The 25,145-nt window shown below is 41.7% G+C and overlaps 1 protein-coding gene across 1 annotated transcript in view; it reads left to right on the plus strand.

Annotated features, from left to right (window-relative positions):
* The window catches only part of LOC122808148 (CD209 antigen-like protein E), a 454,065-nt gene that overhangs the window by 242,706 nt on the left and 186,214 nt on the right, over positions 1-25,145 (plus strand). The window contains exon 4 of the mRNA XM_044079119.1: positions 20,275-20,447. Within this exon, the coding sequence (XP_043935054.1) occupies positions 20,275-20,447 (173 nt within the window). The remainder of the gene's footprint in view (positions 1-20,274; positions 20,448-25,145) is intronic.

Consider the following 25,145-nt stretch of genomic DNA (forward strand, 5'->3'; position numbering starts at 1 on the left):
ATCAGGACATTTTCCAAAATTATGTAGAGGAGAGAAGTATAGCCAGCATGTGTCCCACACTGCAGGTTGCAGTACATGTTTGGCCAGGTGTCAACTGTGACAACAACTCAAGCAATATAAAGGTCCCCAGAGTGTAGGACAAGAAACATACCCTTACCATTGTCTACTAGTTGTATAAAGCAGTTATTTCACATCAGAAGCACCTGAATGTTATGGCAAATATCATAAGCAAAGGTAATGTGACTCCAAGAAGCTGTCATATTAGCAAACCCAGGGAAGTCCTGTCAGTTGCACTTCCTGTGGGTATGATATGAATTGGCAACTGTCACGGTACTTTAAAATGTGTAACACAGTCCACATTTGATAAGATGGTGAGCCTAATCTGTGTTGCTTATGTGTGTGGAAAGTGTAGACCTGTAGAGGTCCTGTGATAAGCTGCTGCACCCATTGACCCACACATATGTAGGCATGAATGCTAACTGCCAACACTCACATATGTAAGTACTGTCCAAGGCCGTGTCCACTGTACGTAGTGTGTTGTCTGTCATTGACACACAAACTGCCTTTAACACACTGCTATGGGGTCATACAGTGGGTATGGAATGGTGCCAATGTCCTGGACTCAAGCTGAATGCAGACAACAGTACCATCATTCCATATGTCACGGACATGGCCACACTATGTCTCACATCAATGGCTATGCCATTAACACACAGACAGTGTTGACAGACCTGGATGCTCAGGAGGATAACACTGTCACATTCAGGAAACAAGTAGTGGCAGCAGTCAGACAAGGCTTGTACATGCTTTACCACATTGGTAAAGTGACTGCATCCAAGCAAAAGGTTGATATTACCCCTGTTAAGTCCTCGGTCATTACTAAAATACATTATCAGCATGGCCATTCTGGAATGTACCTATGCAGACAGCAGCATCAAGTGGAAAGGATAAGTTAACACCCACAAATGTTATCCATGGCCTTCAATACCTGTTGCACAAGGACATCTCAGATTCAGTACTGCCCCACTCTGTATCTGACAGGTTTATCATAGGTGAGCTGTAGCACACCTAGATGGTAATGTGTTGCTCAGCCCTTTGACATCTGCCCAATATATGTGAGCATAACTCTGTAAGCATTATCAGCACATCAGGCCAGAATCAGATATGAGACATCAAAATTATCTGCCAAAGAAATATGTTTGTCTACCACAGGCTACCCTTTTTCAGGAAAGCACACCCCATTCATGTCAAACACAGTAACATGCAAACTGTCCACACCTGCATCAAGGTTGAGGCATGTGACACACTCCACCATATGGCATGCGCACCGCTGTCTCTCACCAACAGGTATGGTCATGAGTCTGTCACAGTACCTGTAGGAGTTCCTGGCATGACATGTACAGTCCTGGACTATATGCAGTGAGACAGGAGTGAGCACCCTGATTATGTGTCCCAGGCAGGTATGTCCCTAGCCTTAAACAGCATTCGACTGTCACCTAGACATATGACACAATACAATTATGAAATGGTTGGCCTTAATATGTGTCCCTTTCATCTTGTGATATTCCTGGTGTACCAGTACATGTGATTGTGGGATGATATGATAAACAGACCACAATACTGTGCAAGTGATGGCCTCTATCTGTCTTCACAGGTCTTCATAGGTCTGGCACTGGTTGTCAGCAGCCCCATAGTGACTCCATTAGTAATTGTGGTGAGGTAATCAATACCAACATACAACTGTCAGTGCAGCACACATTGAAGGCCATGCTGCTAAATGGTAGAAGTGTATACATGACTCAGACCTCATTGCAAGCATTGTTAACCCTGGGAACTGCAGACATCTGTGCAGTCACACACACCATGGGTCACAGCTGCAGAGAGCACCCCAACCTTATCTGGTCAAGCATCCTTTCATGCATTCAGAACATAAATGGAAAACCAGTAATGGCATGGGACATGGTGTTTCAGTAAATATGAGACACATAAACACCTACACGCTGTACAGCCTGTAAGATGCATTGGGGATACTGCATGGGTAGTTCACCACTGACAGCATACACCTATGTAGATGACAACTAGCTGCCAGCCACCACATGTGACCAGTGTTCCCATTCTGCCTATATGGAAATCATCAACTGTATTAGAAGTTGTGTCTGTACCCTGAACCTGGGTCACTTCAATTACTGTAGCATGCATTGTAAGGTGTACCCATGACAGCAAACAACTGCCTGGAGAGATGCCATCAGTCCAATTACAAACACCTCAGTACAGCCAGAGGCTACCCACACATGAGTTGATAGTGTAGTGCAGTTGACAATACACAACAGAGGTTACCACTGCAGCATACCTACAGTGTCATCACCTATGACAACACTATCATCAAGTGGCCACGTTTGCACTCATCATCTTACACAATACCTGTTTAGCTATGGTCAGCCATACATACAACTCCGTGTAGTACATCCTCTTGGGGGGTATATACACAGCCACATGACCCCAACACCTCATCAAAGTCTGGCAGCATTAGGCACACATACACACAAAAGTGCTATATGTGCATTTCTATAGATGCATGTAGTATACTATAAACTACAGGCATACACCTTCACCTGTTAGGATATGTACACCTGTCTGGTGGACTTCTGCAATACATACTATCCATAACAGGAATGACATACCACTGTCCAACACAAAGTAGGGGCAGTTGCCCATTCTAGAGCAATGTCTCCATAGTGTGTATGTGAGAATGGGATCAGTCCTACATGCCTGCACCACAAACAATGAGCTTACTTTGTCTACATCCACTGCAGACAGTCCTCTCTCCTACTGCACATATGTCTGCAACAGCACAGGGTGCACCTGCACCTACTCACTTGTTGTGGTCATGGACACCAGCTATACCAGTGGTGCTGGAATGGCATACTGGATGGCTGACTCCGTCGGTGTGGGTTCCACCCCCTTTCTTCACCATTAGTACATCAGGATGTCCACACAAACTCACCCGTTTCCTAAATGTGGGGAATGGTTCACCACTGTTAGCTAAATGTCATGGTATACATCTGCCATGGGACACAACCACATCACAGGGTGCATCCTACATGGCCCAAACCATAACCTTGTAACACCATAGAATAGTGTATTCAAAGGAGGGCTGCCCACTGCCATTGTTCCAAGCCATTTGATGGACAAATACTGTTACCCCTCCAGAGTATGGTGTGGTGTGTACCAGTCAGTCACATGATACACCAAACAGCCTAACTATGCTGTTCTGCAAGGCTATGGCACAGTTTATATTGGAACCATTAACCATGATTTTGGAAATCTGCACACACTCCATGATGAGCAGTTAGGCATTGTCCAGGAAGGGGTCATATCTGTTACACTCAGTTGACCTGTATGACACAGTCACCATATGCATGGACAGAGGTTGATACTACAAACTGCCTGCCTTGACCTGGACAAACACTGTGATGGCATAGCCCATCTACCCATTATAGATATAACACTTCCATGTATACATCACACCATATGTTACCATAGAGGTATCACAGTGGTGCGCAGACATGACCCACCTATGCCACATAGGAGAATCCTCCACAAGTGGGTTACACATGTCCAGCAGAGTAACCTAATGTTCTGTGTACTGACCTATGTTATGTGTGATGTACACCACTGAGGTGCAGGGAACTCCAATTACCCCATGTCCAACCATGTCTGAGGATGACTGCATGCTGTGTGCCATCACCAGATTCCCAAATAATGTGGACATCTGCTAAGGAGGGTCTCACACAGATAGATGACTGTTAACAGACACATGGACTCAGGCCACATACCACAACATCCATTGTCAACCCCTTTGAGGAGAATGATGCCCACAGATATTATCATAGTACTAAATACATCCTAGGCACATAATTAGTTGTGAGGGATCTGTGGACACAGGTGCTTGGCACCAAGACTTATCAATGCAAGGTTGCATATGTTATAAGGTAATGCTGTTACATGGCCCAAAACATACATATGGGCATGCTATCAGAGGACATAGGGTGTAAACATACCTGTATCCCCCCATAAGGACCTGTTTTGTCTATGATTCCCTGTTTGTCAATCACATCACACAGCACATGCAGCAGATGGGGACATCAATGAGTTTCCCCACCAGGCAATACCAGGGCCTCAAACATCTACCATAGAATGATAACCTGTAAGGCCAACAGTCTACCTGGTGATACTTGTCCCTGTCACCTGAGAATTCCCCTACCAACACTTTATGTATGGTTGTGTTGTGGATGCCCTGCTCTAGGTGTTTGGGAGGTATGTTAGGTTTGTATCAGTTAGCCAGACAGACTGCTGCATGTGTAGCAGGCCACAGCTGCTGGATTCTGGCCAGGACTCCTAATGGGGAGTGTGACAACATTGGGGTACTGCATGTTGTATATGTCAATGAGGGGGCAGTGTCAGCTCTTGTGTCACAGCATGGCCAGGGTGTGTGTACCCATAAGAGTCCAGGTGTGGTATGAGCCTCTGGTATGTATGTTAATTAGTAGTGTCATCCAGTGAGTGGTGGGGACATTTAGAACACATGTACATATTTGTTCATAGGTTCATAGGTTCATATGTTTATACTAGGCTATCTGCCTTAAGGCATTTATAAGCCTAGCCCAGAGTTTTTGTGGCTTACGCCACCCCTTATGTTAAAAAATACTGTGCCCATTAGTTTGTTGTGCCTCTGTCCAGCAGTGACATAGAGATGATTCCCGGGGTAAACCTACGATCTCCCATCCACCGGTCAAGATTTCTCTTGAACAGAGCCAGCGAGGTGCTCTGCCTCACATGGACCGGGATTTTATTCCACAACATAGGGAGTCTCTGGGTGACAAATCTATCCCTCCAGTATGTCCTATTTATATCCGTGCTAAGGTTTAAGTCGCTTGCTCTAGTGGATCTGGTAGATTTGGATATTTTGAGGTGGAGCATGTCCATTAATTCCGGGTTGGACATGGCCTTGTATGTCAGGCACAGGTCACCTCTGAGCAGACGGTATGCGACTGAATAGAGCTGGAGTTTCTTCAGTCTGGCAGCATATGACAGATTTTGGAGTCCCTTTATCCTTTTGGTGAGGAACTTTTGGGGTCTCTCCAATTGCTGCAGGTGTCGGGTGAGATACATCCCGAATGGGGCATTGTACTTGATCATTGGTCTGATAAGTGAAGAGTACAGGGGAACAATGACCTCACTTGATCTGGATGTGAATCCCTTCATGATCAAGTGGGCAATGTAGAAGGTTTTTCTAACCACTTTAGCAATGTGACTGTCAAAAGAAAGGCCACTGTCAACCTGGGTCTCCAGGTCCCTGATAACCTCTTCTGTGCTTAGTGGATTGCCACCTATATGGTAGCTTGGGGTTACCTTGTTTTTCCCGAAGGGTATGACTATACATTTTTTGGCATTTAACTTCAGGCCATGGCTCTGGCACCAGCTATCAGTTTCCGTGAGACCCCTCTGAAGGATATCTGTGTCCGATGTACTTTCCACTATGGCTCCCAGTTTGCAGTCATCTGCAAACTTTGTCAGCCATAGTCCTCCTATGTTAGCCTGTACTTCTGAGAAGTAGATGCCAAACAACAGGGGGCCAAGGACTGAGCCCTGTGGGGCACCACTTGTGACCGGCTTGGAGTCTGACATGGTGCAAGCTACTCTAACCCTGTGGGTTCTGTCCTTTAGCCAGTTTGCAACCCATCTTGTGACATATGGGTTTACATTTAAGCTGGTAAGTTTCTCTATAATACCCGAGTGGGGTATTGTGTCGAAAGCTTTTGCAAGGTCAAGGTAGGCTGTATGGACTGCCTTTCCCTCATCAATGGCCTTGGTGACTGTTTTGAAGAAGTCGACCAAGTTCAAAAGGCATGATCTGCCCTTGACAAAGCCAAACTGGGTCGGGTCCAATGTCTGCAAGTCCCCTATGTCTTTGTTTATGAGTTCCATTATGATCCTCTCCATAGCTTTGCAGACCAGGCTTGTTAAGCTTATGGGGCGGTAATTACCAGGGTCCATAGAGGCACCACCTTTGTGGAGTGAGATGTATCCCACCCTCATGGCCTTTGATGTGCTCTTGTGGGTGACAATGACTGTGTTATCAGCAACCATTTCTGATGGACATTGAAGGGCTCATTTATTTCTATGTTGTATTGACAAGCATGTAAATGTTGTGCAACACACCAGACTGTGGCCTTGTACTGCTGGTGTCATGTTGTGAACCATGCTAGGAATGTAATAAATAGAGCTACTATATCATTATTATGGGAGGTGTATTTGCAGGATATATGTGCATGCATACTGTGTGTTACACAGGACTGGCATGGACATGTCTGTTTTGTCTATGGGGTGTGACACTGACCTGTCTGTCATGAGTTTGTAAGGTCAGTCTGCACTGACCTGCCAGTACTTCAGCACACAGAATAGGTTTGACGACAACCATCTCATAAGTAGGTGACACACCTGTGCACATTCTGCAACAGTCTGTACAGTTGTCATGTGTACCTGATATTGTAGGCATCCCGTACATCCATCAACATTTATTTGGCTGTGTAGCAGGTTGGTGTCTACATCACAGGCCCAAGTAAGCTGTCATTTATGCCACTATATGTGGAAGTTGTGTCACTGGGAATCGGGTTGTCTTGGAACCAACACCGGTAATTCCCCAGAGGTGTGATGTCCTACTAGTGTATTACACTGAGCTTTGGTTCAGATGTTTCAGGTTTCTATGTTTGGTGGAGGTGTATGTTATCCCTTTTGTTACATCACTGTGACTTATGATATATGTACAGGAATGGGATAATTCCCTACAGCTTAGTTGTTATAGTGGTTTGTTAGCTCCAACTCTGGTTCAGAGGGTCCTGGAGTTAACACCTATAAGGGTGTAGTTGTTCTCCTAATGCTACATCATTGTACTGCAAGTTATAATTTAAAAATGAACTACAAATCTTTACAGCTGATTTGGCTTAGTGCTGTGTTGCTCTGACTTTGATGCTGAGGTCTCTGGGTTCAATACTTGGTAGGGGTATAATGTTTTTCCTAATGTTACCTCACTGCACTGCATAATATATCTTAAAATAAACACTAAAAGCCCACAACTGAGTTGGCATAATGATAAAATGCTCTGACTTTGCTGCTGAGGGTCCTGTGTTCAATAATTATTAGAGGGATATTTTTTCCTAATGGTAATCACTGCACTGCATGATATATTTTAAAATAAATACAGAATGCCCCCAGCTGATTTGGCATACTAGTGCAATACTCTGACTTTGGTACAGCAGGTCCTGGGTTTGAGACTGGCCAGGTCTAGTTATTTTGTTGCTGCCCCTAGCTTCACATAGCAAGCTAACTACTGCTAAGATATATACGACAGCATTTATTGTTCAATAATGTTGCTTCATTTTTAGGTGCATCTATCTTATTATATCTCTTAAATGTATGCATTTTACTACGTTATCTGTTCCTGTAACTGTAATAGTTTTGGACACTTGTGTGTAACTGGGGCTTTTATAGTTGGGTCTCCACTGCAAATGGGTTTCTGGTCAAGCTGGAGCACCACAGTTAACATGATGTAATATATACAAAACAATCTAAACATTTGCAACATTTACCTATAACATGTAAACAGCCGAATGGTCACGATTCAACCCTTGCACCTAATGTACAAGTGCTGGTGTCCTAATCATTCAGCAAGTGAGGATCTGCTGCTAGACTACTGTATATACCTTGCATTTCATTTAAGCATTGATGAGCACTATGCCACACTGTGCAAACCACTCAGCTATGCTTAAACTTGACCTTTTTGACGAACATTAAATGCATCCAGTTTATATATTTTGATGCCTGGCACATGTTCCTTGCAAATGTCAGTAATTACATTGGTGAATAAAAGTAACTTTAATATAAAAATGTCAAAGTGACATTAATATAAACATGCTTTTCAATGTAGATGCTGAATGGCCTATCTTGATATTAGGCTATAATGCCAACCCTCTACCTGGTGTCATACATACTCCTCAGGAGTTATGTCACTGTGGCATGTATTGCAATCACAGACCTCACATTGCTGTCACTGTTGCACAACTGCAAGACATGCTCCACTGTGGTAACACACACACACACAATCAACCCGGTAAGTAACCTGGACTACCTTGTGGACAGCTCACATGAGCAACCTGCAGTGGAATGGGCACGCTGTCCACATCAGGCAAGGTAGCTATCTAAACCTTTGCAGGTGTAACATGATCAACTGGATGGTTAACAGCACATGCACCCTTGGGATACTATGTGTCCCTGTTGGATGGGGACATCAGCTGCTGCTTTGCATATGCATGTACTAACATATGGGCTAGGCATATGCATGCTAACAGCCCATAGCCTAGTAACCTAAGATGGTACAAGGAATACCAGACATGACCTGACTGCTGTGACAGACTGTGTTGTTATGTGTCCACACACATCACTGCCATCAACTGCTGGGTGTCCCCTATGGGCAACGTTACTATAACATATCATCCAGCCTACATCTGACAAATAGGTGAGTGGTACTACAGGTACATGTGGACATTCCAGGAACACCTGGGGTACACATTAACAGATAGCAATGCATATGTGGTGCAGGGTGACCTCCTCATAGGTGTCTGACATCTGCAGCACCCAGATGTTTGCAAAATGGGTACATGTGCCTGATAAATGTAGACCTCCCTGTCAGACAAATGTGTATTCCCGCACACCAGATGAACAATACATGATGGTTGCCCACAGAGTTTGGGGAATGTGTTTGTGATGTGCCAAACCCCTGGGGACACAGTAATTGTATATAAATATCTGGTACTGTATCCATTCCCTTATGTTGCATGCTCAGTATGTATGCACTGCTGCTGAGCCAGAGCCAGCATCCCCTCACTACTAGTACCCATTACCTGCTGTCCTGCTGCAGGGGCTCACCAGGTATGCTAGCCACAGGTGTCAGGCATTCTGATACAGGTGTGGGGTACACCTTGACCTAGCCAGAATATGTCAGGAATGGTCAATGACACCTGGACTATCTGTGCAATAATCCTGCATGACATTAGCAGACTGAGATGGGATCAAGGATGGTATATGATGTGATATTCCAGCTGTATCCACCAGTATGTACTGTCAGTGTGATGCCCCTACACTGTCCCAGTAATCAAGGAGAATGAATCATCACTACTACCACCAGTGAGGGATGTACATAATGGAAGGATGACACACACAGTAAAGTACAATTACCCTTCAGAGCACACAGAGATCACAATTAGTCTGGGGCTGGTTTCTCCCTCTCTCTCCAGATCCCCAATAAGACTCCCCACTGGCACAGCTATATGGTTAACATCTCAGCAGAGTGCCCAAGCCAAAATATCCATCACCCTCTCTATCCGACCTGTGCTTTGTGTCCCTGCCCAAGTAGCTGAAACACACACTTTGAAATTTGATTTATGAATCACACACACACACACACACACACACACACACACACACACACACACACACACACACACACACACACACACACACACTCCTGGGAAAGACTGGCACAGGTTTACCAGCTATGGCCCCTTTTGCCCACACTTAATGGTAGTTCTGACTGCCACACTCCAGCTCTTTATCAGCTACTCTAAGGCCCTTACCAAAGATTGATGAAACCTACTGTGTGATGTGTCTATTATCCAAATGGTAAGTGTGACCAAGACCGAGCCTATTGATGTGGGCTGTACAGTGTCAGCGAATACACATGCAAGTACTCTAAGAACTTACTTAGTTATATACAGACCAGACACAATTACAAGGTTTACCTATATTTAATAATAACTAGTAAAGGAACAAAACAATACTCAATCAATACAGTAATTACGGAGTACAGACTCACAGGGAATAATTTCAGACAACATTGCAGGAGAGTCTGAAATAATTACAGCAAACATCTATGGTAATAGGTTCATAGGTTTATGGGATGATACTAGGCTATTGCTCCAGAGGCCCTTATAGGCCTAGCCAAGACTTTTGCCCATGTTCTTTTAAAGTCAGCACCCGTGTCCCCTGTCCAGCAGGGACACAGGTGGGATCCCAGGGATGTATGTTCTGTTTGTCATCCAGGTTCCTCTTAAAGAGGCCTAGAAATGTGCTTTGCATGACATGGAGAGGGACTCTATTCCATAGTTGGCCACATCTTTGAGACAGAAATATATCCCAAAAACAAATTCTATTCATGTCACAGACCATTTTAAGGCCTTGTGTGCAGGGTTGTGTGAATTAAGTTTGTCACACAGATATGCAGCAACTCTATCAGGGCTGGGTCAAGCATGGCCTTGTATGCCAGACAGAGGTTACCTCTGAGGAGCATGTATGACACAGAGTAGTGGGATAGGGCTTTTAGCCTATCTGTGTATGGTAGATTTTTGAGGGCCTGGATTCTTCTGGTGAGGAACCTCTGTGGTCTCTCCAGCTGCTGCATGTGGTTTTTGAAGGGGTCTATATTGGAACATCAAATATTTAACAGTTTGAATCACTAAAGGTCGACCCTTAGTGATCAAACTGTTAAAACATCTAACGTTCCAAAAAAAAATTAAAACAAGAAAAAAAAAACTAAATGGTGTAGGCAGGGGGGCAAGCCCTCCTGCACCCCCCACACCCCCACTACTTAAATATACCAACTCCGAGAACACACTACATTGAAGTAAATGGAAATCTCCCCTTATGGAGATTTCCGTTTACTTCTTTGATGTTCTGCAGTTTTGCTATTCTCATGTCGACAATGTCAGATTCGACATTTTGTCAGCTTTCACAAATTCAGTATAGACCCTTCATGAAGTACGTGCTGAATGGGACATTGTACTCAATAATGGGCCTTATAAGAGAAGAATACAGGGATGTTATGACCTGCTTGTCTCTGGATGAGATACCCTTACTTATGAGATGGGCCATGTAAGAAGCTTTCCATGCAATGGAAGCAACATGGTGGTCAAAAGTCAGGTTGCTATCAATCTGGGTGCCCAAATTCTTAACAAATGACTGCCTGCTTAGGATGTTGTTATTAATGTGATAATTTGCGGAGACATCACTCTCCCCAAAGGGGATGATGATGCATTCTTTTGTATTCAGCTTGAGGCGATGTTTCTTGCACCAGTCATTTGTTTGGATGAGACCCTGTTGGAGGAAGTCCACGTCACTGGGGGAATTGATGACAGCTCCCAGCTTGCTGTTATCTGCAAACTTGATGAGCCATAGCCCACTGGTTTTTGCTTGCACCTCAGAAAAGTATATTCCACATAACAGAGGCTCTGAGTACAAACCATGGGGTATGCCACTCGATACGGGTCTCTGGCTTGAGGTGGCTTCCCCTATTTTGACTAGGTGGGTTCTATCAGTGAGCCAGTTAGCTATCCATCTGGTAACATACAGATTGATGCCTAGTTGAGAGAGTTTATCTATTATACCCAAGTGGGAAATAGTGCCAAAGGCTTTGGCCAGGTCAAGGTAGGTGGTGTGCACTGTGTTCCCCTCATCCATGGCTTTGGTGACTGTTTCAAAAACGTCAACCAAATGTAACATACATGACCTCCCCTTCACAAAGCCAAACTGTGTGGGATCAAGTGTTTAGAGGTTGACAATGTCCTTGTTAATGAGGTCCATGATAATCCATTCCATGGCCTTGCAGATCAGGCTAGTTAGGCTGATGGGTCTATAATTTCCCGGATCGGTGGATGCTCCACCTTTGTGTAAAGGGATAACAGTGGCTCTCCTCCACTCAGCTGTGACAAAGCTGGTAGTCAGGCTTTGGTTGAATATGGTGACTAATGCTGCTGCAAGTTCCTGCCTGAGTTGATGTAGGATGCAACCTGGGATGTTATCATATTGTATATTTTGCCTTTGAGAGAGCAGTGATTACCTGATCCCGACATATAAGGGGAAGGGGGCAGGTATTGGGAATGTCCTGATTTACTGTTGGGGAGGACAGAGGGGTGAAAATTTTGCTGAATCTGCCAGCCAACAGGTTTGCTATATCTACGGCATTTCTATATGTGGTGTCCTTGACCACCAGTTCTAAACAGATCTAGGTGCTACCTTTGAGATTACAGATTTATGTGAAGAAGGCCTTATGATTGTCTCTAGTAGATGTGGCCAATCTGGAACTCGATGTTTGCTTTGGAGGATTTCACTAGTGCTCTTATTTGCTTGTTTAGGCTAAGGAGAGATTGCTTCCAATTGGATACCTGCTCCTTCTCGATCCTGGACAGTACTTTTTTCTTTTGTTATAGATATTATTTATTGCAGATGTCCACCAGACAGGTTTACTCTTCCTTGTGGAGGATAATTTAGTCCTGTCAGGTACTCCTGATTCCATGCATCTATATAAATGTTCATATAGTAATTTGGTATAGTTTTGGATACTGGTGCCAGTTCCTAAGAGGGGAAAGGGGCTGTGAAGTTATTTATACCATCCCTCAGGAGGCTGTAATCAGCTTTGGAAAAGTATTTTTGTTTGACCCTAGCTAGAGGGGGGTTGCAGGAGATAGTGACTGCAAACATGACCACTTTATGGCTTGATCTTACAAGTGAGTATGATACTGCAGGGTTGCTGCAGTGGTTATTCATGCTGATTAATACCAAGTCCAGGATATTATCACCTCTTGTGGGGGTATCTATTAGCTGTTCTAAAGCATTTGCATTGACAAAATCAAGGAATCTCTGACCATTTGTGTACTGGCATGAGTAGTACTTCCGGTCTATGTTTGGGTAGTTAAAGTTGCCCAGGATTCTGGATAGATTCAAACAGGTCTAGATAGGCAGTTTGGGCATCTTGGAGCAGATTTGTGGGCCGATAGCTAGCTATGATTTGTATAGAGGTCTTGTCAATGGTTAACTGCACCTGGAGTGTCTCCTGTGCATCATACAGTTTGTCCAGCCTGGAGTGTGTATGTCTTTAATATGTATTGAAACTCCACCTGCTTTGGCTTTCCTACCCACAGTTTGGGGTCTGAAAGTATGATAGAATGAGTAACCAGGTATGGCTGGGGTGCTCTCCACAGCTTTGAACCAGGTTTCTGTGACTGTGCAGATGTCATAATTTTCCATGGTTAAGACTGTTTGCAATGAGTGCAGTTTCAAGTTTAGACTACTAGCATTTAGCAGCATGACTTTTAATTTGGGTTTTGTTGCAATTGTTATTTTGGTAGTTTTAACCTCATCATGTTCCTGCTGGTATTTCTGCCTGTGTGGTTTAAATAAAGCCATATTCCCACCCTTTGCCATCATTTGGATCATTTTCAAAAATGCTGAGCCAAGCTGAGCAGTGCACAAACCCACTAAGCTGAGTTGAGCAGTGCTTAAGGTGGCAAATGCTGAGCAGTGCTTAGCAGTGTGCAACTCTGCTTAGCTGAGCTGAATACTACTTAGAATGGGACTTCTTAGCAATGCTCAAGCCAGCTAAGCAGAGCTGAGCACTGCTAAGTATTGCTCAGACAGGTCCTGTTTAAGCATTGCTTAGCTTGGCTTAGCAGTGCTTAGCAAAACTAAGCTAAGGGCAAACAAACATTTTCATTTAAAAAAGAACTCAGAATTGAATATTAATTATTCATTACTGATACATTATTATTAAGTGTATATATATTACTTAAGCAATAACTGACACAGTTGGTGTGGTATATTAAAATTTAGCCATGGTTATTGTGGTTTAATCATGAGGGTGGAGCCCGAGTGATTAAATAAAGGCAACAGTTGGTAAATTTTACTATACCATAACCACGGGGTCAGTTATTGCTATTATATAATGACATTAAGGGAAAATATTTACTTTTCTTAAATAAATGTCTTTGTATACCAGTGCTGTGCTGTCCTTCCACATTTTTCCAGTATCCAGGGGCTTTTTCTGATGTACTGCACATGCGTATGGGACTTGAGTTACCCAGTACATCAGTGCTTTGCAAAGGAAGTAATGCAGAAAAGAAGGTTTCTGTTGCTCCATTTTTATTTTCAATTTTTGTTTATATATACAAAAATAAAATGGCAGACAGGTTAGGGGTAGGAGAGAGAGAGAATGGAGAAAATAGAAGAAAAAATCAGGTACGTGTCTTTAGTTTTGAATAATGTACCTGATTTTCATAGTATCTTCTCCATCCTGTCTCTCTGCTATGTCCAGAGTCCAGATTATGCTTTTTTTGTTAATATATGTATGTATATATATATATATATATATATATATATATATATATATATATATATATATATATATATATATATATGAAATTACAGTATATAGCAATGGAATAGAGTCAAGGCAACCGGACCTTTTTCCATTGGTATATGCTAGGATTTACAATGGGCATGCTGATTGGGCTGGAATATCAATGACCAGTCATTGTATAATTTACATGATCTCCCCCTATGTGCTTTCATTACATTACCTTGGGGTGAGACTGTACTGTATTGGACACTTGTGTTTAAATGGGAGTTGTCACCTTATATCTCCACTGACTCTGGGAATTTGGACCAGCTACACTACCCTGGTTAACAAATATTAATTACTACATCATTAAATACAATAAAAAATATATGACTGCTTCCCATGTAAAAGCTAAATATTGTGTCTTGGTATTCAAGCCATGCACCTACTACATGTCAGGCCATGACTCTAACCACAAAGTAACAGAGCTGTACAAATTTTAGCTATACATTTGTATATAGCTTCTTTTATAGCTGAAATTTGGACAGCTCCTTTAGCTAACGGAGCTGTCCAAATTTCAGCACTGTATTGCTGAAATTTGGACAGTTCCATTAGCTTAAAGGAGCTGTGCAAATTTCAGCTATATTTTTGTATATAGCTTCTGCTATTGCTGAAATCCAGAAAGATCCCTTAGCTAACAGAGCTGTCCAAATTTCAGCTATAGAAGAAGCTATATGCAAAGTCTGAGTTGAGAAACTCAAACTGCTCTGTTAGCTTACTGGTTAGAGTCATGGCTTGTAATGTCATAGGTGCATGGTTGGAATACCAAAGCAGGATATTTTGCTTTTACATCAGAAAGCAGTTTTCTTTTCCTTTCTTTTATTTAATTTTATTTTATTTAATGATGTAGTATGGAACTTTCACAATGCAGGGTGTGTGCCACAGTAACTGTCACCCCCGCATAGCTTTCCCTTGTCATTCTTAATTTCAGTGTCCGCAGACCCTGTTATCTAATGTAAAGTGCCATACGGCACTTTTACAATGCATGGTGTGTGTGATAGTACCTGTCACACACCCCCTGCATTGTTTTCACTTGCCATTATGTATTTCAGTGTCCTTGGACACTATTTTATTTTGTAATGTGCTGTACGGCACTTTGTCAGTGCAGGGGGTGTTATTACAGATCTGCTGGCACTGTAACACACCCCTAGCATTCATTCAGTATCCATGTCCATGGCTCCCTCTCAGTAGCACACCTTCATTAACATGTAAGGTGGGCTGCAGAGAGGGGGATGCGGACATGGACACCATTCACTTCATGGAGGAATAATGCTATTCCTACATGGAGTTTACTGAATCCATCTATATGTCAAATGTATTAAAACTCTGTTACTTTACTGTACATTTTACAGCAGTTGTGAGTGCTATCATGTATGCAATAATTTGTCAGAGACTCTCTCCACCTATATTAAATAAATGCTCAACTAACTGAAAAAGAATAAAAAATGCACAGTCAGTACAAAGTAAAATATCAGTACATGAATAAATAACTGATGGGATGTATTGCTTCATATAGTCAAGGCAAACATTTTGCATTAAGTAGCATCTGACAGTTCAAATTTTTATTTTCTAAAAAAATGTGTCAATGTCTCCACCTCTCTTGTTTGTATACCTTCTTAAAATGCAAATGCTAAGATTTTCTAATAAACACATTCATCCCTGAAATGCATATAATCTGCATCTGTCCATCCATGTGTGACATACCCACTCTGGACCAGTAATCAAGGAGCCTCAATCCTCACCACAGACACTGGAGAGGGATGTTCACTTAGAACAAAAATGTATCCACTCAGTATTTCCAGATGCAGCCTTTCTGCATCAAGCACAATTTCCCTTAACAGCATAAAATCACTGCCACTGTTTCTCTGTCACCAGTACAACTGAACCAGTAGAAGGAAGTGAAAATAAAAAGAAAACACATACGCACACATATGTTGTGCAGCTCAGTAGTACACATGACACATGCACCCTTTGCCATAGAGGTGCTCTTGCTTCCTGTGACATCCTTCTGTTCTTATTCTTTGCTCCACAGCTGCTGTATGGCAAAGTAGGAAAAGCACAGTGTAGTGTCTGACCCATTCAAAAGATATTTGCAGTTTAACACACTCTCTCTCTCTCTACCCCTCTCTCTTAAATTCTGTTGTCCACTGACTAAGCAGGTTAGGGTTGCACTGCTACAGGTCACAAAGACAATAGCTGCACTACTTATCAGAATGAATGATGCAGGTGGCATAATTTGGTGTCCAGGCAAGCTAGTGCCAGGTATTAGCCCTGTATAATGAGCCATCATACTAGCCCAGTAGTTGCTACTGAAAATCCCTATAGTGGAAGAATAAGAATAAGAAAACTGTGCTCTCCTTTGGTTACCAAGTATGACCTCTGCTGCTCCCTGCACCTGAAGCAGTCATTGATTGTCAGACAGGTCAAATTGAAGAGCAAAATGGTGGTTCTATGTGCATCTGTGCACACCGAGATGTAGTGTGGTGTGGATCACAGTGCAGCAATGAGGAGCTGTACAATGGATCTGTTACTCGGACTTATAACACTATGATGTTTAGAAATCCATGTACAAGAAACTAGTTCATATCCCTGAGACAAATAGGTTAGCACTGCCTAGTGTATGTGATATCAGGTGTTAAGTTAGCAATTCAGAATCATCAGAGGTAAATCCCCTCATTTACATACCCACCATGCTATAAGACCCAACAACATGATAAAACGTGTCATTTCTATAATGTCAAACATCATGCTAATGCCCTTAGCTTTGGAGTCAGAAGTTTACTGCATTAAAATAGTGGACTTTGTAATAGCCATAGTAAAAGAAAACAGAACGCCTAGCAATGTACCCCTGCACTGTGCCAATCCTCCGTGGTGGATGACAGCAACAGGGACATAGAGGAAGTGGGGTATGTGGGTGTGGGATTACACCCCAATGCCATGATATAGACATGCCTTGCTGTGGATGCAGATGCAGCAATATGCACATAGGGGAGGATATACCACAAAGGACATAATGTCTCTGTACACTGCATGAAGCATGACAAAATGTATTGTAGGAGCAGAATTTGTTGAGAGTGTTACGGGCAGTTGGACACAGATGCAGGAACTGATGTTATGGTAACAAATCCATTGCTGCAGTTTGTATAGCAGAGTGGAAAAGTACCAGAGTAGAGCAGTAGTCAGGAAAGTGGGCATCTTATAGGATTGGGGAGCATCACATAGTTAAATGGCATATCCATGTACAACCATGCATAGACACTGACTGAAACATGTAACTCACAGATATACATGTCTTGTCATGTGCCAAGAGAAAAGCAACTATTGGAAATTTCATCAACCAGGAGACTAAAATATGACTTCTGTCTCTCTGCATATAAAATATGTGAATCCTGGATCAAGATAAAGACAAGCCTGTTTGGGAGAAGGTGAGGCACAGTTTGGAACAGGACATCCAGCTGTGGCTGTCCAGGAGTCTTATCTCAGGTTAGCTGCCTGCATGCCAAACACAAGGCACAATACATTACCAAGGGCATGTGCTCTACAAGAGGTAGACTACATTCACAGAAGTGGCACATAGAGGTGAAAGACTTCATGTGATCTTTGTGTGGTTAATGGAAATGGGCCCTCATAACCAATGGTGAGCTGGGTATTGGAGCTAGATATGTAATGACCATGTGGATGTCCATAGAGGATTCAACAGGTTAGTTTTAGCCATTACAGTGATGTATACTACAGTGCACTACATGTAAAGTAGAACTTATTCAGTGAGAGGCTTTTGCATGTCTGTCATCCAGGTACCTCTGGTCTGCATCTAGAATGCTCTTCACAACAACATATGTCGATATCCATACATGGTATTCATAGAGTCTGTCCTGTAATACTGTGATGGCTGGGGTTGTGGTTTATCTCAATTTTATCACATGTATCTTTTTTATGCTTTTATAGGCTCCAGTGGTGAAGAGTTCAGCACAGTGGGACAGCTCATGTCTTATATTAGCAGGGCACCAATGGCTAATGATGATGGCGTTGTGCACATATGCACATATCAGAATCTGACAACACAGTGGCACTTTCATTAACACTAATGCTAGAGATTCATACAGCATACTCACATATGAGGACATTGTGCAGTAAAAAAACAAAACCCTAGCCTTACCAGTGTTTGGGAAATACCTTGCAATTCTCAAACCCACTCAGGTTGCATAGGTGCTTCCAGTTCAGTTATCATCAGTGAACTGCACTGCCTCTAATCTGTGTGTATCACCTACAGAGGGAGTGGTGTGCAATACTACTTTATATTCAGATCATCCCTGACCAGGGTGAAACACCTGGCAACCATCAGCAGATGTGGATCTCAGTGATCCAGACACAGACAACAACTAATAACACCATTTTGGAGGTGGTGAGTGTGCTCCATGGCTTGTAGAACAATGATCAACACCTTCATGTCCTATGGGATGGAACCATTGCATGCCAACAGACATGAAGCTTAGAGATAGAAAACAGATGGTGTTGATTCTGTCCCTGCTGCATAACATGGCCTCTGCTGGTAACTGTCCCCTGATTTGCCTGTACAGGTCTTGCTGTATATGGCTGTGGAAGAGTGTGAATGTGAGATGTCTGGTCACAGAACTCTGACACTGGAAGATGTGATCCTTGACTCTTCTGAACTGCTACCAGACAACATGGCTACAAAAATTAATTCCCCAAGCCTTTCAGCCTTATGATTGCATTGCTGTCAACTGTTCATGTGTCCCCACCCAGCAAGGAAATGATGATAACTTTGGCCTGCCCATCACGTAACCTATATGGTTAATGTAATGTCTGATGCACAACATAGCCAGTCCATCCATTGCTTGGAAGGCTTTTGGAAACATAAATGACATCCTGGGCATCATAAGCAACCTGGCTGCTCAAAGAATGGAAACCTCTCTTGCTGATGTACCAGACACTCTGCAGGTGATGTATTGATGGCAATCTGTGTGCAAACAATGGCTCCCATGACATCAGGGAATTGTTCAGTGCTGTAAAACATTGGTATAGTGGAGGTTTTCTCCTGTGTAATATTTGAGAAACATATATACTAGTCTACATGCTGCAGTATAATGAAAAAGAACTGGTATAGGATATGCAAGGCTGATGCCTGTGAAATCCCTACTGTGGCTTCTGTATGTCACAGATGGCTCCCTATAACTTGGATGGTCAAAGCAGCACATATCTTAATGTCAACTGATATGGGCTGTCTGTGCATCCACATTGATTATGCCTGTCAGTGAATAGTTTTGACAGCTACTTCATGGAACTTCTATCTACACAGACATGGCCAATGGTAACATCTGTGTTGGTGTGTTGGCATGGAGGGCCATGGCATGTAAAATCTCGGGCCCCAGTTTCAAGACTGGGCACTATCGTGTTGCTCTGTAACACCTGTTGTTATTACACACATTCTCACATCCTGCACTGTATCTACTCCTTATGTTAATAACAAGGTAGCACAGCTATGCAGAGGACTTACCTTATAAGTTTCTGAATCATTTTGCCATATTAGATGACATAATTTGCATATTGAATGCCCATCATTTACATATGGAACCTCAGTGCCATATCATCATTTGCCAGCACTGTATACCACACACACATTCTTTTCCTCTAACATGACCGCGCCACTTATATCTCTAAATCATCTCTTCACTGCATGTTTTCACTTTATGTGCAATTTTTACCCTGTGAATTGCACTGTCTATAAATACCACTGCATATATACTTTTCTACTGCTATTTAGTCAAAATGTGTCCATTTTAACTAAATACATTAATACTTTTAGCACATATGGGACAGTCACAATACCTGTTTTTGATGGGATTTAACGTATTTACACTTGTAACGTGAACAGTTGTAACTAAGCAGAGGACTTGTCAAATATTAATTTAAAGCAAAAAAGTCTGTCGGAAATTGATAGTTTATGGTTGTTTGTTTTGTTTTATTTATAGGAACCCAATGCAGTTTATTTCCTTGGGGCACCTCAAACTTTCCTGGCTGGACAACTTATTTTGGGAACAGCATCTACTTCTTCTCAAATCAAACACTAAACTGGAGTGACAGCAGGAATGCTTGTCTATCAATGATGGCAGATTTAGTGGTCATTAACAATGAAGCTGAGCAGGTGAGAAGTACCATGTAGAGATTTAAAAGATTGTCTGAAAAAAACAGTGCAAGTTCACAGACTGTTAATAATGGTGATGACACTGGTGAGGCAAGATGTTTTGCCAGAAAACAAATAATACACCACATGTGCACCAAAGATCTCAGATATAAATAAATGACTTCACTAAACAGAAAAACACTTAAGTAGCATTCTAACAATTATAGGTAGTTGTATGAGCAGTAATTGTCACTTTTAGCTAGACAATTTTTCTTCAGTGCAAAATGAAGACTCTTTTTAACCAGTTAACCTGTGAACAATTGTACCTGTAATGTGTTTTTGCATTGTGAACCCTGTCATGTAAACAGTATGATCAGTGGCGGCTGGTGACTTCAAATCACAGGGGGGCTGCAGGAGACGCTGAATGGGCGGGGTCAAAGGGAAGGGGTGTGGTCAACCATAAAGGGGAGGAGCTATGCACAAAACCACAAAAAAAATAACTTTAATTAAATACGCTGCCCTGGGTGGCAAACCATCATTATGAAAGTCCAATCAAGACAAAAATAAGTGTAGAAGAATAAAAATATTTCAATGCATTGGCTGCATGACAGCTTACTTAATATCTAGATGGAAACAAAAGGTTGTGAGACATGAAAAAATAAATTACTTTTTAAATACATTACTGGAATGCCAGTCAAAATCAAGTATAAGAAAAACCAGAAGCACTCAACTCAAACTACTTCTCCTTGCACTGCAGTTCTAATTATAATATATTCAGCTTTATTAAAGTACCAAGCAACATGCTGAAAGTAGAAATCTATGTGATGCCCCCACTTGTAAAAATGTTTCTTATCCAAAAAGACCTGCTGCCTGACAACGTTTCATGGGGAAAACATGATAAAAGTAAAAATGAAAAGCAAACAAGAAACAAGCTCAAGATACATTGCTTAAAGGATTACTGTACAGGTTATGGACCACACATGATTGGCATTCTGTTTAGTTTACGGGTAAAGCCTGTAGAGATGACTGGAAGTCTCCAACAAGTGTAATGAGCTTTTTAAAATAATGGAATCCTGTCCTTTAATACCCAAGGCTTATACATTATCTAGTCAAGTATTCTCTGCATGGCAACAACAGAAAGGCTTTCAATGTTGGCAATTCTTTAACAGTATGCTTATTAAAGCTTACTTGCATCTTACGATGTCAGACAAGCTTACCTTATGGTCATTAAAGCATTGCTACTTAAACACAGAGCAACAGGCACTTTGAGTAATAAGCATAAATCAACAGTACAAAAATATGACAGAAACCAGACCATTCTGCAAAATCAAGGACAGATGAAAAGCCACTGTAGTACTTATGCAGTGTGTCCTCCCCATCCAAGGTAGATACAACTACTCCTTGCCTTGCTTGGACACATCCAGAGTCACTACATGGGGAGTGGGTGCAACAAGCATGTCACAATTTGAAATCTCTCTGGCTGACTGTGATGGCCCTGACACATTTGTCATACCTCTCAACTTCAAGAGCAAGAAATCTGGACAAAGCCATACACAGAAGTGGGACAAAGGCACAACAAGAAGGACAATTTTAAATATTGCTCTAATAAACTTAGAAAGATAATAGAATAGGTCTTGCATTAGTATGAATTTTCTGAAGGGTATAAAATCTGAAACTCAAATGTCTGTCATTTTCTAACTTCAGTCTTTAGTGATTTGTCACTAATTTGCCAAAAACACAATTTTATGAAAAATGGACCAAAAATGTGATGCAAAAATATAAAATAGACACACAATACAGCTTCTACCTGTCAAAGAAGGGACACTTTAATATTAGTACTGCTACCTTGAGCAGCTGACAAAATAAAAGAATCTACATGCATTTCAAGTAATCTATAACTTTGATTATTACAGTTATTTCTTAATTGTAAACCCTCCATGTTTTCTTCCAAAATTGCTATTTTCTTGGAGGGATTATTAGGGAAGAGCAACATTTTGAGCCAAAAATTGGGGACAGTTGAGAGGTTGGCTATGCCTAATTCTATAAAGCAATTTATTTGCATGTACCTCTCAACCTGTTAATGCAGTAAATCTGAACAAGGCCAAATATATTGGGGCACATATAAACAGTACTAAAATTGCTCTTGTATAAATTGAGACAGTTGATAGAACGGCTCTTACTTTAACATGCATTTTTATGAAGGTTATGAAGTCTGAAACTTATTATTTAGTGACTTCTGGCAAATCATTTAGGAATTAAAACTACAAATTTTATGAACAACAAACCAAAAATAAGAAGCAAAAATCTATTCATTCTTTGAAAATCTGGACAGTTGGGAGGTATAGTTCAGCTGGGCCTGTCTGAGTTTGCTGCCCTTCCCCTGACAAAATAATGGTTGAACTGGAGCCTCTGCAGCCATTCCAATTAACCATTACTTGGCTATTTCACTCCATTTACCATAAACACTAATGTGCATACTGCTTTACTTCAATGATTGGACTTCATTTGAAAGTTTTATTTTGTATTTTACAGCACAAACATTAAGTAATCTGTTAAACAAAGCAATGCAGTCTCACAATGAAAACTTAGCATTAAAACTTCTCTGCCCTTGAAACTCACATTCATTGAAACAGCATTGAAACCCACATTCAAAGAAAATACATTTTGCCAGTGGCAGATAAAGATTAATTTTGGGCTGTTTTCGAATCATAGGCCCCTTGCATATGAAACATACATGTGCTCTTTTGATACACCTTCCTCATTGTACTAAAATTATATTCCTTGTACAATACAGTACACTTGTTAGAGGGTGTTTTAAATTTGTTTTGAACATTTTTCCAGTAAGCAATGAAACAAAACATATGCACCCATAATGGCAAAACTGCCCAGTTGAGAACATTTATCATAAAAAAGTCTACTCAGACTTCCACAGTCCACCATTATTAGTAAATATACACAATTCTACAGTCCACCATTATTAGTAAATATGCACAATTCCACAGTCCACCATTATTAGTAAATATGCACAATTCTACAGTCCACCATTATCAGTAAATATGCACAATTCTACAGTGCACCTTTATCAGTAAATATGCACAATTCTACAGTCCATATTCAGTGAATTCAGTTCTTGCCATAGCTGTCAACCTTAGCACAAAAACCTGGACGAAGCCAATAATGGGGGAATACAGTCCCAAAATAGGGACAAATTTAAAATATTCATCTTATAAACGTAGAAAATTGCTAGAAAAAAGGTTGTGCTACTATGTATTCTGAAGAACATGAAGTTTGAAATTCAAATGCGGTCAATTCTACTGCGGACAGAACAAAAACAATTTTCAGCAGAGGCGAGGGATTAATACTGCAGACACGTCTTTGTAAAATGGCAGGGCATCAGAGCAAATCCACACAAACACAGGCAGGAGATGCAGACTCAAACAGAAGCCACCCCAACCAAGAATCAAACCAGAAAACCTATAGCTGTGAGGCAACAATACTACCACCGCACCATCAATTATGCAAGGAATTAAACATTCAGAAACCTGAAGTCTGAAATTCAAATGCCTGTCAATTTTACTGCGGACAGAACAAAACCAATTTTCAGCAGGGATTAAAACTGCAGACACGTCTTTGTAAAATGGCAGGGCACCAGAGCAAATCCACACAAACACATGGAGGAGATGCAGACTCCACACAGAAGCCACCCCAACCAAGAATCAAACCAGAAAACCTATAGCTGTGAGGCAACAATACTACCACTGCACCATCAAATCTGCAAGGAATTAAACATTCAGAAACCTGAAGTCTGAAATTCAAATGCCTGTCAATTTTACTGCGGACAGAACAAAAACAATTTTCAGCAGAGATGCAGGGATTAATACTGCAGACACGTCTTTGCAAAATGGCAGGGCACCAGAGCAAATCCACACAAATACAGGGAGGAGATGCAGACAGAAGCCACCCCAACCAAGAATCAAACCAGAAAACCTATAGTTGTGAGGTAACAATACTATCACTGCACCATCAATTATACAAGGAATTAAACATTCAGAAACCTGAAGTCTGAAATTCAAATGCCTGTCAATTTTACTGCGGACAGAACAAAACAATTTTCAGCAGAGACGCAGGGATTAAAACTGCAGACACATCTTTGTAAAATGGCAGGGCACCAGAGCAAATCCACACAAACACAGGCAGGAGATGCAGACTCCAAACAGAAGCCACCCCAACCAAGAATCAAACCAGAAAACCTATAGCTGTGAGGCAACAATACTACCACCGCACCATCAATTACGCAAGGAATTAAACATTCAGAAACCTGAAGTCTGAAATTCAAATGCCTGTCAATTTTATTTAACATTTTTTAATCAGGACAGTCTGACTTGGAACAAATAAACAAATTTTCAGCAGAGGCCCAGGAAGAAATAATGCAGACATGTCTTTGTAACATGGGAGGGCACAAAATCAAACCCACACAAACACAGGGAGAAGATACAGACCCCACAAAGAAGGAACCCCAGCCAAGAATCAAACCCAAGAACCTGCAGCTGTGAGGCAACAATGCTACTACTACACCATCAAATATCAAGCATTGCAACATTTACAAACCACAGATATTATGAGGAACAGATCAGATCGAATATGAGGTAAAAATCTGAATTTTTACAAATGGTGGTGGGTAGGAACTCAAGTCTTTAACACCTGGCCTACTCACGGGTT

Source organism: Protopterus annectens, chromosome 8.part0 (genome assembly GCF_019279795.1).
Source record: "Protopterus annectens isolate FY-2018-M chromosome 8.part0, PAN1.0, whole genome shotgun sequence".
In the NCBI taxonomy this organism is placed as follows: Eukaryota; Metazoa; Chordata; order Ceratodontiformes; family Protopteridae; genus Protopterus; species Protopterus annectens.